This window comes from Microtus ochrogaster, chromosome 15, assembly GCF_000317375.1.
Source record: "Microtus ochrogaster isolate Prairie Vole_2 chromosome 15, MicOch1.0, whole genome shotgun sequence".
NCBI lineage: Eukaryota > Metazoa > Chordata > Mammalia > Rodentia > Cricetidae > Microtus > Microtus ochrogaster.
In genome coordinates this window covers 15,053,419-15,068,370 of record NC_022017.1, presented here as the reverse complement: position 1 = coordinate 15,068,370, position 14,952 = coordinate 15,053,419, and the positions used below count along the sequence as shown (strand labels likewise).

At 54.2% G+C, this 14,952-nt stretch overlaps 1 protein-coding gene across 3 annotated transcripts; it reads left to right on the top strand.

The window, feature by feature from the left end:
- The first annotated feature begins 758 nt into the window (after positions 1 to 758).
- Positions 759 to 14,564, top strand: Sh3bp1 (SH3 domain binding protein 1). Of its 3 annotated transcripts, XM_005354225.2 has the most exons (18): positions 759 to 975; positions 2,139 to 2,181; positions 2,406 to 2,510; positions 3,503 to 3,579; positions 3,924 to 4,035; positions 4,128 to 4,204; positions 4,610 to 4,754; positions 5,371 to 5,439; positions 5,580 to 5,670; positions 6,191 to 6,336; positions 7,295 to 7,406; positions 7,768 to 7,849; positions 7,938 to 8,018; positions 9,011 to 9,127; positions 9,608 to 9,705; positions 9,982 to 10,126; positions 12,445 to 12,536; positions 13,727 to 14,564. In XM_005354225.2, exons 1-18 carry the CDS (start codon positions 917 to 919, stop codon positions 14,122 to 14,124), a joined length of 2,049 nt encoding a protein of 682 aa, XP_005354282.1. In that variant the 5' UTR covers positions 759 to 916; the 3' UTR covers positions 14,125 to 14,564. The 3 variants fall into 3 exon arrangements, with proteins under 3 accessions (XP_005354282.1, XP_026638615.1, XP_026638614.1); XM_026782814.1 differs by lacking the exons at positions 759 to 975; positions 2,139 to 2,181; positions 2,406 to 2,510; positions 3,503 to 3,579 and adding an exon at positions 3,613 to 3,622; XM_026782813.1 differs by lacking the exons at positions 759 to 975; positions 2,139 to 2,181; positions 2,406 to 2,510; positions 3,503 to 3,579 and adding an exon at positions 3,650 to 3,665.
- The last annotated feature ends 388 nt before the right edge of the window (positions 14,565 to 14,952 follow it).

Below are 14,952 nucleotides of genomic sequence, written 5' to 3'. Positions count from 1 at the left end.
CTGTATGCCCAGCGGCACGTTCCAAAGGGAAAACTTCTATCGGGTTTGGGGGTTCAGAGCAGGCACCCATATCAGTGCCTGACAAGAAGGAAGGTTAGGGAGCAGGAACATTTTCCAAGAGGGACGAGAAAGCTTTACAAATAGAGGAAACTGTCCAAACTGAGGACCCTTAAAGTGGAGGACCTCTAAGGCCAAGAAACAGATCGGGGTATCTTGTTTACCCTGTGGTATGGGCTGATCCAGGACAATTGCCCCATCAGACCACTATACACAGTGAATGAGAACTTTTGGGGACCGGTCCAAGGACATTAGTCTCTGGTGGCCCCAGGTAGCCCAGGTTTCCCAGTCATGGTCTAGCAGGCCTGAGGGATGGCCACGGGATGGTATGGAGTAAGAAATCTCCAAGGAGCAATCCTTGGTTACTGGCCTGCACAGGTTCCTAAGGCTTGTCCCCCGCCTGTCTCTTCAAGGCACAGAGCCTTCTTTTCCTTTTAAGAGAGCAAAGGTTGTTTATGCCCAGGGCGGCGGTGGCAGGAGCGGCTTACCTGCTTCCCGCCACCCGTCGCCGCAGCGGGGCAGGGTGCGGGAAGAAGGATCCCGTACTCAACGTGCATACTGCAGAGAGACAGACCGACAGACACTCGCCAGGAGACCAGCCGGGGGTCGTTGGGGCCCGGAAGCCGCGAGAAAGCGAGACTCCAAACTTGGAGAGAGGAGTGACCTGGGGGCCGGGGGCGGAGTCGTGAGCGGGGGAGGAGAGCGCCAGCGCCAGCGCCAGCCAGAGGAGCACGGCGGCCCAGGAAGCCAGAGCGCCGCCCACCCATCCGGGGCGAAGCGCGCCGAGAAGCAGGCTGGGCCGGGGGTTGCCAGCCTCGACCCCCCACGGTGACCCCTCGGCCCCAAGTCCGGACCCAAGATGATGAAGAGGCAGCTGCACCGCATGCGGCAGCTGGCCCACACGGGCAGCTTGGGACGGTGAGTGTCACCCCCTTCTAGCTCTGCTGTCTCCCCGCAGGACCTGAGCGGGCGCAGGAGAGTCGGGAACCGGTCAGAGAGGTCGGGGACATCTGGGCAGCGGTCCTCTAGCATGCCAGAGCCCCGACCTCGCTTCCTGGCGTCTGAAGCCACAGTGGTCGCACAGGCACTGCTGGCCTTTGAGGGGGGAAAAGGCACCTCCATTCTTGGTTGGAAAGGCTGCGGGGAGCAGAATGCGCCCTGAGCCGGAACGCTGCCCGGAGCCTCATTTGTCCTCTCTGGACAATGGGAACAATTAACCACTTCTAACTGCTGGGTTGGGGAGGAACAGAGCCAATTGGGGGCCCCAGACCCTGGGGGAAGGGACTGGCAGTGTTCTAGCCTGGGGAGGAGGGGCCTGCTCTGAGCTGGGTGTCCGTCCCCTCCCCCCAGCCCAGGGGCCTCCTGCAGCAAAGTCTTGCTTCTGCTTTTCGCAGGCTCAGGTAAAGGCACCCCCTGTTCTCCTCGGTCCCCAGCTCCGAGAACTAGGGGAGCGGAAGTTTGGGGAGTTTCTCCGAGCTTTTCTCTCTGCTCCTCTTCCCCAGCCTGGGAGTTCCCCATTCTTTGGGCCTTGGGAGGGAGTATCCAGAAACTTGATCCAGTCCTCCGGTGACATAGACACCTGCGTGCACCTACGAAGCCAGGCCACTATGCTCTGAACCCATGTCCCTATGTGTCCCTGGCCAGAGTCTCGGGACCTGCCCACAGCTGCAGTCCAATGTCGTGTGCCTGTGGGCCTGACCACCCCGGAGGCTAGCTTCCACACTTCCCGTTCTGGGGGCCAGCTTAGACCTCCTCTTTCCGGGGCAGGCAAACGATTTGGGGGATGGGAAGAAGAGAAACTTTTCCTCTGTGTCCCAAAGCTGAGCCCTGGGTAGCTCCCTCCTGCCCTTTTGGTGTCACGGTTCCACCCTCTCCCAGGGCACAGCCCTGGGTGGAGAAGGAAGCAGGCATGCATCCTCTAAAACCTACGGAATGTGCTCCAACTGCGGTGGGGACAGGCCACCCAGGCTTGGTGGGTCCTGGAAGGAACTGGGGCCCAAGTGCCATATGCTGGGAACCGAGGGAGGTGGTGGGTTTCCTAACCCAGACTGACTCAGCAGAAGCCCCCCTTTCCCCCACAGCACCCCAGAGACTGCCGAGTTCTTGGGTGAGGACCTGCTGCAGGTACGTGCCTGGGCGGGCTGGACTGGGAGGCAGGTCCGTGCAGGCTGTCAGTATAGAGGCTGACAGGTGGGGACAGCAGAGGAGGGCCTGGTTGAGTCATTCCCTGCTGGCCAGGGGCGCTCCAGGAGGGAAGAGAAAAGTGATTCTTGCTCTGGGGGAGACAACAGAGCAGTCACCCCTTACAATCTACAGTGCCCCCCCCCGCCCTCCCCTCTACCTCCCAGGTGGAGCAGCGCCTGGAACCTGCTAAGCGAGCAGCCCACAATGTTCACAAACGGCTACAGGCCTGTCTACAGGGCCAAAGCGGGGCTGACATGGACAAGCGTGTGGTAAGTGGGGGTCTCCAGGAGGAGGGAGGGGCCTGAGCGATGAGGGATGGGGTGGCAATGAGGCCCTCTGGTTCGGCTGCAGATTCTCCAGTTTGCTCCAAACCAGCACACCCCCAGGCGTTGTAGGTGGGTGGAGCGCCGTGTGAGCTGGACGGAGGATGCTCACTGTTGTTACTCAACAGGCTGCGTTTATTGACTCCTGCCAGACTGTTGCTAAGACTGCCGGTGCATTGTCTCCCAACAGCCCTGGCAAGAGTCCCTTGTACAAGTCGCTCGTGTTTAATGGGAGACCAGGACCTAAATTTACTAACCCGAGATCACATAGCTAACAAGTGGCAAAACCGACCCTGTGGTCCCTCTGGCGTGTTCTCCATAACTCCAGGTGGAAGTATGGGATGATTAGAGATTCATGTGACTAGAGCTGGAGTCTTGGCTGAGGAAAAGCACTTGCTCTTGAAGAGACCTGGGTTGGGTTCCCACAACTATCTAGTCCCAATCTCAGGGATTCTGACACCCTGTCAAATGCCCTGAAGGCATCAGTCATTCTTGGGCCTGGCTATGAGGCAATAGGCAGCCTTGGAGAGCTTGGACTAGATGGTGACCGGATTAAACCACCTACAACCCAAGGCAGGGAATGAGTTCTGGCCACCCTCCTCCCAGCCACCAGGCCAACTCTCTCTTTGCCGAGGTGTGACCTTGGAACAGCTTCCAGCTCCCTTTTCCTGGGATTGATTCCTTCTTGCCTAGTCGAGTAACTGGAGAGGGAGGAAGGGAGAGAGGAAGGGAGACGGGGACCCCAGGTAGGCTGGAGATCTTCACAAACACACACAAACACACGCACACCATCCCGTTTCCACGCTTTACCTGTGACTGTGGACTTGATTGGTTGGCTCCTCCCTCTTTTGGAGTGTGGGTGTGGCCGGGTGCTCTGGGCTCAGGTTGGGTGGAGGAGACTGGTAAACTCAGGCCGGCTCACCCCGCCCTCCCTGCAGAAGAAGCTTCCTCTCATGGCTCTTTCCACCACGATGGCAGAAAGCTTCAAAGAACTGGACCCTGATTCTAGTATGGGGTGAGCATGGACGGGGGTCTATGGGTCCCGATTCTAGCATGGGGTGAGCATGGATGGGGGTCTGTGGGTCCCGATTCTAGCATGGGGTCAGCATGGACTGGGGTCTGTGGGTCCCGATTCTAGCATGGGGTAAGGGTGAATGGGGACCTGGCCTTCACTAGATGCCAGCAAACAATGAGGGGACCATATCAGCCACAGTGTCTGCCTCAAAAGGGTGGCCAAGCTGGGAGCACTGTCCAGGTCAGTAAGACCTGAGAAAGCAGGAAATGGAGTGACAGGGACCTTCAAGTATTTCTAGGTGAGGGGCCAGGGAAGCCTTGACCTATTGTGTTCTCTGCACACAGGAAGGCCTTAGAGATGAGCTGTGCCATCCAGAACCAGCTGGCCAGAATCTTGGCTGAGTTCGAGATGACCCTGGAGAGAGATGTCCTGCAGCCACTCAACAGGCTGAGCGAGGTGACCCTGCCGGGCAGCCCCAACCTCCCTAACCTCCTGCTCCCCCGTCTCACCCACCCAGGCCCCTGAACCCTCCCTGTGCCTACCCTCAGGAGGAGCTGCCTGCCATCCTCAAACACAAGAAAAGCCTGCAGAAGCTGGTGTCTGACTGGAACACCCTCAAGAGCAGGTGAGTACCTGAACCTAGACCAAGACATAGTAGGGCTCTGCCGGGCCCGTTGGGTACTAGACTAGTGCTGGTCCTTGGGAACACACGTGGGAAAGACATATGTATGTGAGGGTGTGCATGTGCTCCCTTTAGGTGACCCCAAAACTAAGAAAGCCACTCGTTTCCAAGATCCTTATATAGTTGTAGGGCTCCTAGTCTGCATTCTGGAGCTGGATTGCTGTGATCACCAGGAACACCACCAGAGGGAGCCCTACAACACTTTGGCCTAGTCTGGGCAGAGGCCCAAGGAATTTCTATTTTGCCTCTATAAACCCTAGAGTCCTGTGTGATTACGTGTATGGAGGGGACACTTAGCTCTGGCCATGCAATGGGGCCAGTGACCACCCACCTTGGGACCTTCCCCAGGCTCAGCCAGGCAGCCAAGAACTCAGGGAGCAGCCAAGGCCTGGGTGGCGGCCCAAGCAGTCACAGCCACACCGCCACTGCCAACAAGGTGGAGACACTGAAGGAAGAAGAGGAGGAGCTAAAGAGAAAGGTGGAGCAGTGCAAGGTGAGGTCACTTGGGAGCCACACAAGGGACAGGTGCGGGTAGCCTGTGCGTTTGACAGGTGGGAGAATTAAGCTCAGAGAAGGGACAAAGCTGGCCTCGGCAGCCCTGAGTTTTAGTTCCAGGCAGTTAGGGGTCAGCATCTACGTAGTGGAGCACGACCCAGAGCCCCAGCCATCCTTATCAAGTGCGTTAGCAGCTGGGATGTGGTTGTTGGGACTCTCTGTGTCTAGCGAGTGAATGAATGAATGAATGTGTTTGCCGAACAAATGAAGAGCATTTGTACGATGAGTGATTGTTAGAGAGAGTTAGCGTTTGCTGGATAAGTAAACGAAGCGAGTGGTGCTTGCCAAGTGGATGAATGAATGAATGAATGAATGGGTGGGTGGGTGGGTAGGTGAAGGAATGATTACATGGTGAATACGAACAGATTGTGCTAAGGATCTGAGGACCCAATGTAAAGAACTGAAAATCGTAAAGAACAAAGTGTAGACCCTGGCCGAGCGAGAAAGCTGACTGGGACCTTCTGTGTGCAGCTGTTCAGCTCTGGGCAGCTAATCTTCCAGTAGCTTCCCTGCCAGCCCCCAGCCTCACCTGCCCTCTCCCCTCTGTCTCTAAGGATGAGTATTTGGCCGACCTGTACCACTTTGCCACCAAGGAGGACTCATACGCCAACTACTTCATTCATGTGAGCCCATGACCCAACTCCAGCTACCTGAAATCAGGGTGAACGCCACAGGGAAGAACTTCTGGGACCCCCCCCCCCAAGAGCCCTGGGGAATTCTCCACTTCCCTCATTTCTCCGGGGGACGTCCTTTGTCCCCACAGCTCCTGGAAATTCAGGCTGATTACCATCGCAGGTCACTGACCTCACTGGACACGGCCCTAGCAGAGCTGAGGGACAACCACAGCCAATCAGGTGGGGACAAGAGTAAGCCAGCCTCACACCTCCTACGGTAGAATACTTAGGGCTCTATAAAAGTTTGCTCCTTAGCCAGGCATGGTAGCAGACACCGTTAGTACTGGTACTCAGGAGGCGGAGGCAGGTGGATCTCTGAGTTCAAAGCCAGCCTAGTTTACATAGAGAGTCCCTGGACAGCCCTGTTTGGAAAAACAAAAAAAAAAGTTTGCTCCTTACCCAGAAGGGCAGAAGGGAGCCATGGGTGAGGTGGGAGTTGGGAGAGGCCCGGATCCGATCTTCGTGGGTGGACTTCTGCTGCTATGGGGAAGGAAGAGGACAGGAGCCAGGAGACCTTCTAGAAGGTTGGAATCTGGACGAGGGAGGACAGTGGAAGTGGGCAGACTCAGGAGGTAGACTAGATGGCTGTGTGTGCCACTGAAGTAGGTTGGAAGGCAGGTTCCTCTAGGTGCCCGGTCTGCCCTGGCCCTACTGCCTGGGGCGGAAAGAACCAGGCTTCTGATGTGTTTCATTTCCACAGATCTGTCCCCTTTGATGACGGCTACCCCCATCTCCAGGGTATATGGGGTACCCCTGAGAACCCACCTGCAAGAGCTGGGTCGTGACATTGCCCTGCCCATTGAGGCCTGCGTTCTAATGCTTCTATCAGAGGGCATGCAGGAGGAGGTGAGAGCTGAGGCATGGGGGTTGGCAGGGCCGTGTGCCTCCCCCACGCTGCTATCCATAGCTCCCCTCTCAGGGGGAGGCATAACCTCCCATTGCCAAACTGACTCTGACTCACTGATTGGCATTTCAGGGGCCTGGCACTGTGCCATAGGTAACTGAGGTGTCCTTGCTCCACTTACTAATCCCAGTGGCCCTGGGTGTGAGTGGGGCTTCTCATTGGCTGTGTTTGGCAAAAAGGAAATGTGCTCAGAGTCACATGAGGAACCAGGGGTCCCCAGTCCAGTCCTTGTTAGATGCTGGCCCTTTCCTGAAGATAGACTGCTGGGTGAAAAATCACCCAACAGCAAGTAGATTGCAGGCTCCCCACCAATCATACTGAGACTTCTCTCCCCCCCATGAGACTTCTGTTCCTTACTGTTCTCCCAGCCCCCGCTTCTCACACACACACACATACACTCACACACACTCTCTCTCTCTCTCTCTCACACACACACACACACTCACTCTCACACACATACACACACGCTCACACACACACATACACACACACTCTCACACACATACTCACTCTCTCACACACACACACACACTCACACACATACACACTCTCTCTCTCCACACACACACACACACACACTCACACACTCACTCTCACACACAGACACTCACACACACACACTCACTCAGTCACTCTCACACATACACACACACACTCACACACACGCTTTCTGACACACACACACTCACTCTCACACACATACACACACACACACACATACACACACTGCCATTTCCCAGCCCTGCCTTGTGCTCAGAATTCCAGGCCTTGACATTGGGAAGGTGGCATAGACACCACAATGCCATCTCTGACCACCAGGGGTGTGGGACACTGAAGGCCAGCAGCCTGCTCCTGCCCCCTCTCTCTGTGACACACAGTATGTCCCTTCTTGCGCCCCAGGGCCTCTTCCGTCTGGCTGCTGGGGCCTCTGTGCTGAAGCGCCTCAAGCAAACAATGGCCTCAGATCCCCACAGCCTAGAGGAGTTCTGCTCGGACCCCCATGCTGTGGCAGGTACCTGATCCACTGGGAACTCTAGGCAGAAGGTGGGACTGGGCAGAGCTGCCTAAGGTAACACTATCAGAGTTTGGCTTTAGGTCTGATACGCTACCAAGAGACACCTTGTGGCATGTAGGAGTTCCCGATGCAGATCTGTGATGAACCCTTGAAATGTATGGGCATTTATTTTTAGGACAAGCTTTTAATTACTGTGCTAAAAGGGCCTGTGACCCACAGAAACTATCAGACTTAGACACGTTAATAGTTAGTAAGAATACAGCTAGAGGTTCTTTCCAAGTGGAGAGCGCTGGGTCCTTGGGCACATAGAAGGGGAGTTGGGGGTTCTGCCTTACACCTTCCCCTGGCCTTGTTTCAGGTGCTCTCAAGTCCTATCTCCGGGAGCTGCCAGAGCCCCTGATGACCTCTGACCTCTATGATGACTGGATGAGAGCAGCCAGGTGAGGAGGTGGGGTTGGGGGTGTGGGGAGGTGAAAGAGCTAAGAATGTGGCCCTGAGCTGGCTCACTGGTGAGTCTCCCTTTTCCAGCCTGAAGGAGCCTGGGGCTCGCCTGGAGGCCCTTCATGGTGTTTGCAGCCGCCTGCCCCAAGAGAACTTCAACAACCTCAGGTGAGCCCTGGCCCACCCCTGCACACCCAGCCCCGCAAAGCTCTAGTTTCAGCTCTAACCCTGTGTTGTGCCTGAGCATAGAACCTCACCTGTGATGTCCTGGTCCTTTGTTTTATATTAGACTGTATCCCAGAAGACACAAATGTAGCCGGCTTGTGCCTATAGATGCCGGCACAATGGAGGCTGAGTTTAAGGCCAGCCTGGGCTATGGAGTGAGACCCTGTCTTAAGTAAAGATAATTTGGCTGGGGATGTAGTTGTTGGTGGAGTACTTAACTAGTACACCTACAATGTACGAAGCCCTGGGTTTACTCCTCAGTACGCTATAAACTGGAGGTATTGGTGTATGCCTGCAGTTAGAGAAAGCGTAAGGATAGAACTTCAGGGTCATCCTTGGCTGTAGAGAGTTCGAGGCCAAACTGGGCTAGGAGACCTTGTCTTAAAAGGCAAACAAAACAAACAAGCCAAACCTCTTACACTTGCGAAGCCGTGTTGCCTGACTTCAAACCCCACCCCTGCCACTCTCGGACCCTGGGCATTCAGTCTGGTGTCAGCACTGGAGGACTGCCTGTGGCAGCCAGAAGATTCTCAGCTTAGCTTCTCCTCTCACATACAGTTGGCCCTCAAAAAAATAGATCAGGGGGCTGGAGAGATGGCTCAGTGGTTAAGAGCATTGCCTGCTCTTCCAAAGGTCCTGAGTTCAATTCCCGGCAACCACATGGTGGCTCACAACCATCTGGAATGAGGTCTGGTGCCCTCCTCTGGCCTGCAGACATACATAGAGACAGAATATTGTATACATAATAAATAAATAAATAAATAAATAAATAAATAAATAAATAAATAAATAAAATAGATCAGGGAACTTAGCTGGTAAAAACGTAACCATACCGTGTGTTATCTGATCCCCTCTGGAAACTCAAGGGTAGGAAGTTCTCAGGCCTTTAAGGGCATTGGTAAGCATTTCTGACCCTCTGCCACCCACCAACCCAGGTACCTGATGAAGTTCCTGGCACTGCTTGCAGAAGAGCAAGAAGTGAACAAGATGACACCCAGCAACATCGCCATTGTCTTGGGGCCCAACCTGCTGTGGCCTCCTGAGAAAGAAGGGTGAGGGCCATGAGCACAAAAGCCTGTCCCTAGCTAGTCACCAGCCTGGTAGTGATGGGGCACCTATGTGGTGACCTGGTGTGGATTCTGGAAACCATGGAGGATGATGGAAACCTTACTCCCAGCCCTCCAGACATGGGCCTTGGAGGTCTTCTATGCATTCTATGGGAGTTGCTGTGGGAATTAGATGGGCAATGCTTTACACACTGTAAGGTGTGGTGATTCAGGAGCATCATCATTGCGCTCCAGGCCACAGACAGATGACAAGGTGTCATCCCCTGTGCTGAACTGTGGTTGCTCAGTGGGGGCAATCAGTTCAAGAACTGTGGAGAAAGAGCCCAGAATTGATGAGTGATGTCTGTCATAGGTGAAGGAGTGGGAGGAAATGGGGAACGGGAGCTATACGTGTACCGTCAGCCATGCCCAGCGGAGTCACACAATGCTAGGGTCGCTAAAACTCTTGCTTCTCTTTTGTACCAGGGACCAGGCCCAGCTAGATGCAGCCTCTGTGTCCTCAATTCAGGTGGTGGGTGTGGTCGAGGCGCTGATACAGAGTACAGACACCCTCTTCCCTGGAGGTGACGTCCTTTCTTCATATCATCTCTAGGCACCCCCACACCCCATTCCTGGACTCCAGCCCAGTCTCAGTCTTTGGTTACCCCCACAAACCCTCCTTGTGGCTTAAAAAAAAAAAGCTGCTTTTTCACTCTGGGCCTCAGTTTCTCATCTGTGAAATGGGAACAGTCCTGAGACTGAGAAGGCCAAGAGCAATCCCATCATTTCAGAGAAAGCGAGTAGCCTTGGGTCAGGCTGGCGAAATCTCTGAACTTGACACCTGTTCATTCTGCCTCTAGATATCAACTTCAGTGTATCAGGCATCTTCTCAGCCCTGGCCCCCCAGGAAAAGGTCAGTAGCCAACGGACCTCTGAGGAATTGCCACCTGCTGTACCTGTGCCAGCTGCCACCCCAGGTCCAGCCTCGATGCCCATGAAAGAAAGGTAAGGGCTAAGTAGAATGACTATCTTCTCCCTGGCCACACGGACTTTCGCCTGGGGCACTATCTCTGAGGACTTAGGGATGGAATGGTGGTATTTGCCCTGCAGATCTGGTCCCACTGGTTGGAGTAGGTGGAAGGAGCCTACCCTTAGCCTTAAACATGTTCCCTTCCTCGTAGCATGGCTATTTCTATATCACCTACTATGTGCCAGGCATTGTTCTTGCCCTGGGAATTTAGGGAATTGGGAGGGGATGGTTGGGCTCTATAACTGTAGTAATAGGGAGCTGCGGGGCTGCGCCCCCAGCACCCCAGCCACCTGGCTAGCTTATGCCCCGAAATAATTACACGGACACTGTATTCTTTTAATCACTGCTTGGCCCATTTCTATCTAGCCTCTTCTAGGCTAACTCTCGCACCTGGACTAGCCCATCTCTAATAATCTGCTGTAGCCCACAAGGTGGCTTACCAGGGAGATTCTAGCCTACGTCCATCCTGGGTCAGAGCTTCATCACATCTGTCTCGGAGAGCAGAGCTATCCCCACGTCCGCCCAGGAGAGGGGAGCATGGCGTCTCTGAGCTCACTTCTTCTTCCTCCCAGCATTCTGTTCTGTTTACTCCTCTCACCTATGTTTTAACCTATGAGGGCCAAGTAGTTTCTTTATTGCTTAGCCAATGAAATCAACAGATTGATATGACACTCCCACATCATATAACTGTCCTGTATCCAATTCTCTAAGTCTAGAAGGGTTTTGTGGTACCGACAAGGGCCTCAGTGGCTCACACCCCTCAACCCTTGACATGGGTGGGGCAGGGAGAGTGGCCCTGTGATGATGCCAGGCTGGATGCATGCTCTGCTGTGGGAGGAGGCAGTGTATGTGTACTGTGAAGAGCTGTAACAGTTAGGGAGGAAAGGAAGGACCCCCTGGAATCCAGGCTCTCATGGATTATTTCCTTCAGCTCTCATGCTTTCTGACTTCTGTTGGCAGAACATCCCCTAAAGATCGCATGGAGGTCTGGGGGTGCACCTTACCTGGTAGAGTGCTTGCCCAGTTCCAGCCCCAGCGTTCCATAGCATGGACTTGCTGCTAACCTATAAACTCTCCCTGGATCAGGAGCTCAGGATCATCTTCCCTACATGGAAAGTTCAAGGCCAGCCTGGGCTGCACAAGGCAATCTCAAAAAAGAGGAAAAGACCACCTGGGACGCCAAGGCAGGGAGGTCACCTGGCATTCCACCTCTCACTCCGTGGGTTGTCCACCAGATTATAGCTCAGTCGTGGTGTTGTCCTAGATGCTCTCTGCTGCCGTGGCGAACAACTTGGGAAGAACAGGGCTTATTGGGCTTGCACCTCCAGGGAGCAGTCTGTGACAGGTCTCAAGCAGGAGCAGGGTCAGGAGAATGCTGATCACTGCCTTGCATGCCCTGACTGGTTATCAGCCAGGTTGTTTCCTTCCTTCCTTCCTTCCTTCCTTCCTTCCTTCCTTCCTTCCTTCCTTCCTTCTTTTCTTTTTAAAAAGATTTATTATGTATACAGTGTTCTGCCTGCATGTATGCCACATGCCAGAAGAGGGCACTATATCTCATTATATTATATATTATTATTATTATTATATTATATTTTATTATTATATAGTTGTGAGCCACCATGTGACTGCTGGGAATTGAACTCAGAACCTCTGGAAAAGCAGCCAGTGCTCTTAACTGCTGAGCCATCTCTCCAGCCCCAAAAGTCAAAGTCTCCTGCTCTTTGGAGCTGTTTTGTTTTCTGGTTTTTTGTTTGTTTGTTTTGTTTCATTTTATGGGGGTTCAAGACATGAGTTCTCTGTGTAGCCTTGACTGTCTTGGAGCTTTCTCTATAGTCCATGCTGGCCTCGAACTTACAGAGTTCTGCCTGCCTTTGCCTCCCGAATGCTGGGATTAAAGCCTTGCACCGCCACCTCCCGTCAGCCAGCTTTCTTATACAGCTCAGGACCATCAATGGTCCAGGCATTGCACAGCCCACTGTGAGCTGGGCCTTCCCCCTCAGTCAGCAATGAATACAGTTCCCCACAGACATGGTCACAGGCCCGTCTGATTTGGTCAGTCCCTCAGTAGAGACTCCTCCTTTGCATGTGACTCTTGGTTGTGTCAAGTTAGGACACAGACTCCTACCAATCCCAGAAGTATCTACCAAGGGACCGAGAGTGAGGACAGTCTCCACACGGCCATAGGCAGTAGGGAGCAAGTTCTTCTACCCACCAGTTTGGAATCATGCCGGACTCTAGAAGATTGCCAGGAGATGGCCAAGCTTGACTGTTGCCCCTCTCCTTCCCTTAACAGGACAGAGTCTGAATTGCCCAAGCCAGCTTCCCCCAAGGTCAGCAGGAGCACCACAGAAACGGCTGCTTCAGCAGAGGACATGACTCGGAGGAGTAAGTTGGGTGTGGGAGAGAAGAGCCGGAGAGCTGGCAATCCTAGTCATCCCATGTCTTTGGACCACCAGAAAGGCCAGCAGTAGCGGAGTGAGATGCTCTGGGTTTGCAGCCTGGCACTCTGGACCCAGATTCTAGCTCTTATCCCTTGAGCAGGTGATGCTCCTGCCTCAGCACCCACCTGTGCGGTAGAAACTGTAATTGCCCTGACCCTGAAGAATTGCATGGCCTGGGAGCTCAGGGAGTGTGCGGACTCCGGCACACAGAAAGGGCGAGAGAAAGCTAGCCAGTGTGAGCGTGATGGGTGTTTCAGCCCTCCAGAAGCCCAAAGGACTACAAAGCATAGGGCCAAAACTGTATTTAAGGGTAGAGGGAAGAGAGGTTTGGAAGGAGTCCTGGAGGCTCCTGACTTATATGTCAACCTGGTCCAGAATGGAGAGGTAAGAGAACAAGGATCCTTGTGGGGGCTGGATCACTGGGATCCCCCACCCCAGGCCCTGAGGACAAGGGGATCAGAGCTGGCTGCTTCAGTAGAGCTAGGAGAACAGCAGCAGGAGCCTGCAGACCACACAGGGACCTGGAAGACAGGGATTGCTGGAGTCACCAGACCTGGCCCTGGCAGCTGTGGGAGACTGGGGCTCTCACCCCCTCTTACCAGTGAGGAAATGGGCCCCAGGAAGTAAATGTGTCACTCCAGACAGCCCAGTGCAGAGAGCCAGGAAGAGATTTGATCTCGACTCCACTTAGCCCCCCAGCTGCCTCACAAGGTCGAAGCTTACCGGAGGACCTGAGGCTTCTGAGAGGCATGCAGGACCCGTGTGTTAGCAGGGACGAGTGACATTTATCTATTCAACAAATGTGTTCCCACGCTTGCTTGACACCTAGACTGTGATAACCAGTGACCATGTTGGGTCTATGTTCGAAGGAGAGGCACAAGTAAGGGCCAAGTAAGATGAAAATGGACAAGATGGTTTCAGAGACCAGCGAAACTGGGAATGGTGACAGCATTGCCATGGTGGGGGCTGGGGCATCTTCTGTGAGCTGAGACTTTGAGGACAACAGAAGAGGAGTGAAGAGACACTTAATAAATTACAAGAACCCACTGGGGAAAGTGGCCCCACCCCCTCCACACAGGAGGAATGCACCCAGACACACAAACCCCTAACTTTCCTATTTTCCTTCCTCCACAGCCAAGCGCCCAGCACCAGCGCGACCTACCATGCCACCTCCCCAACCCTCCAGTGCACGCTCATCTCCTCCAGCTCCATCCCTGCCCCCTGGCTCTGGCAGCCCTGGCACTCCCCAAGCTCTGCCACGCCGTCTGGTGGGCACCAGCCTCCGGGCCCCCACCGTACCTCCCCCATTACCCCCTGTTCCTCCACAGCCTGCCCGGCGCCAGAGCCGGCGTTTACCAGGCTCCCCCAGCCCAGCTTCCCCTGGCCTGGTCATTTCAAACATGCCTACTCAGGTGGACCAGGGAGGGGCTACAGAGGACAGGGAAGGCCCTGAGACTGTAGGTGGACATCCCACTCCCCCAGTTCTGCCACCCCAGCCCCGGCCCAGGGGCCTCACCTCAGAGACAGATTGAGCAGGCCTTCCTGCCTGAGATATCCTCAGTGTGCCCTCCTTCCCTCTCTCTCTCCCTCTCCCTGCCTCCCTTGTCCTCCCAGGACAGCCCTTGCCCTGTGCCTGGGTGCCTGCTGGGTCGGCCCCCATGGCTAAGAGGGCTCAGGTCAGCCCTCTACTTTCTGACCTTTTCCTCTTCCACTTTGAGCTTGGGGGCTCCCACCTGACTCCCCACTCTCTGGCAGGGGTCTCAAGGGAGCTACCAAAAGGAAGGACGGACCTGCCCATTCCCTACACAACTTTTATTTTTCTCTTGCCAATGTATTTTTGTAAGGCTCGTAAATAAATTATTTTTAACAAAACTGGAGCAACTGGCTGAGCAATAGCTTTCTCTCCTGGAGATAAAGAATAATCTGCTGGGCTGGAGAGATGGCTCAGAGGTTAAGAGCATTGCCCGCTCTTCCAAAGGTCGTGAGTTCAATTCCCAGCAACCACATGGTGGCTCACAACCATCTGTAATGGGGTCTGGTGCCCTCTTCTGGTCTGCAGGCATACACACAGACGGAATATTGTATAAATAATAAATAAATAAACAAACATATTAAAAAGAATAATCTGCTTCCACAAGGAGGGTTGAGGTCATAGTTTCTGCCTCCCTCCTTTCTCGGGCCATGTGCTTGCCACTTTCTTGGAGCTGCTGGTACGGTTCCCATATAATAGTTTCTCGTCAAGGTAATGGCACCATTGCCGGTGAAGTTACTGAGGCCAGTGAGAAGAGACTGCACAGATGACAGCTAGCAAAGCCTGGGCCTGAGATGAAATATTTGAGATTAGCTCTGAAGCCTGGACT

Excerpts from the sequence above, each read along its gene's own strand:
- Sh3bp1 (XM_005354225.2), top strand. The coding sequence starts at position 917 with ATGATGAAGAGGCAGCTGCACCGCATGCGGCAGCTGGCCCACACGGGC. Across the intron at positions 5,671-6,190 it reads GGACAACCACAGCCAATCAG|ATCTGTCCCCTTTGATGACG; the intron begins GTGGGGACAAGA and ends TCATTTCCACAG. Across the intron at positions 8,019-9,010 it reads GAGAACTTCAACAACCTCAG|GTACCTGATGAAGTTCCTGG; the intron begins GTGAGCCCTGGC and ends CCACCAACCCAG.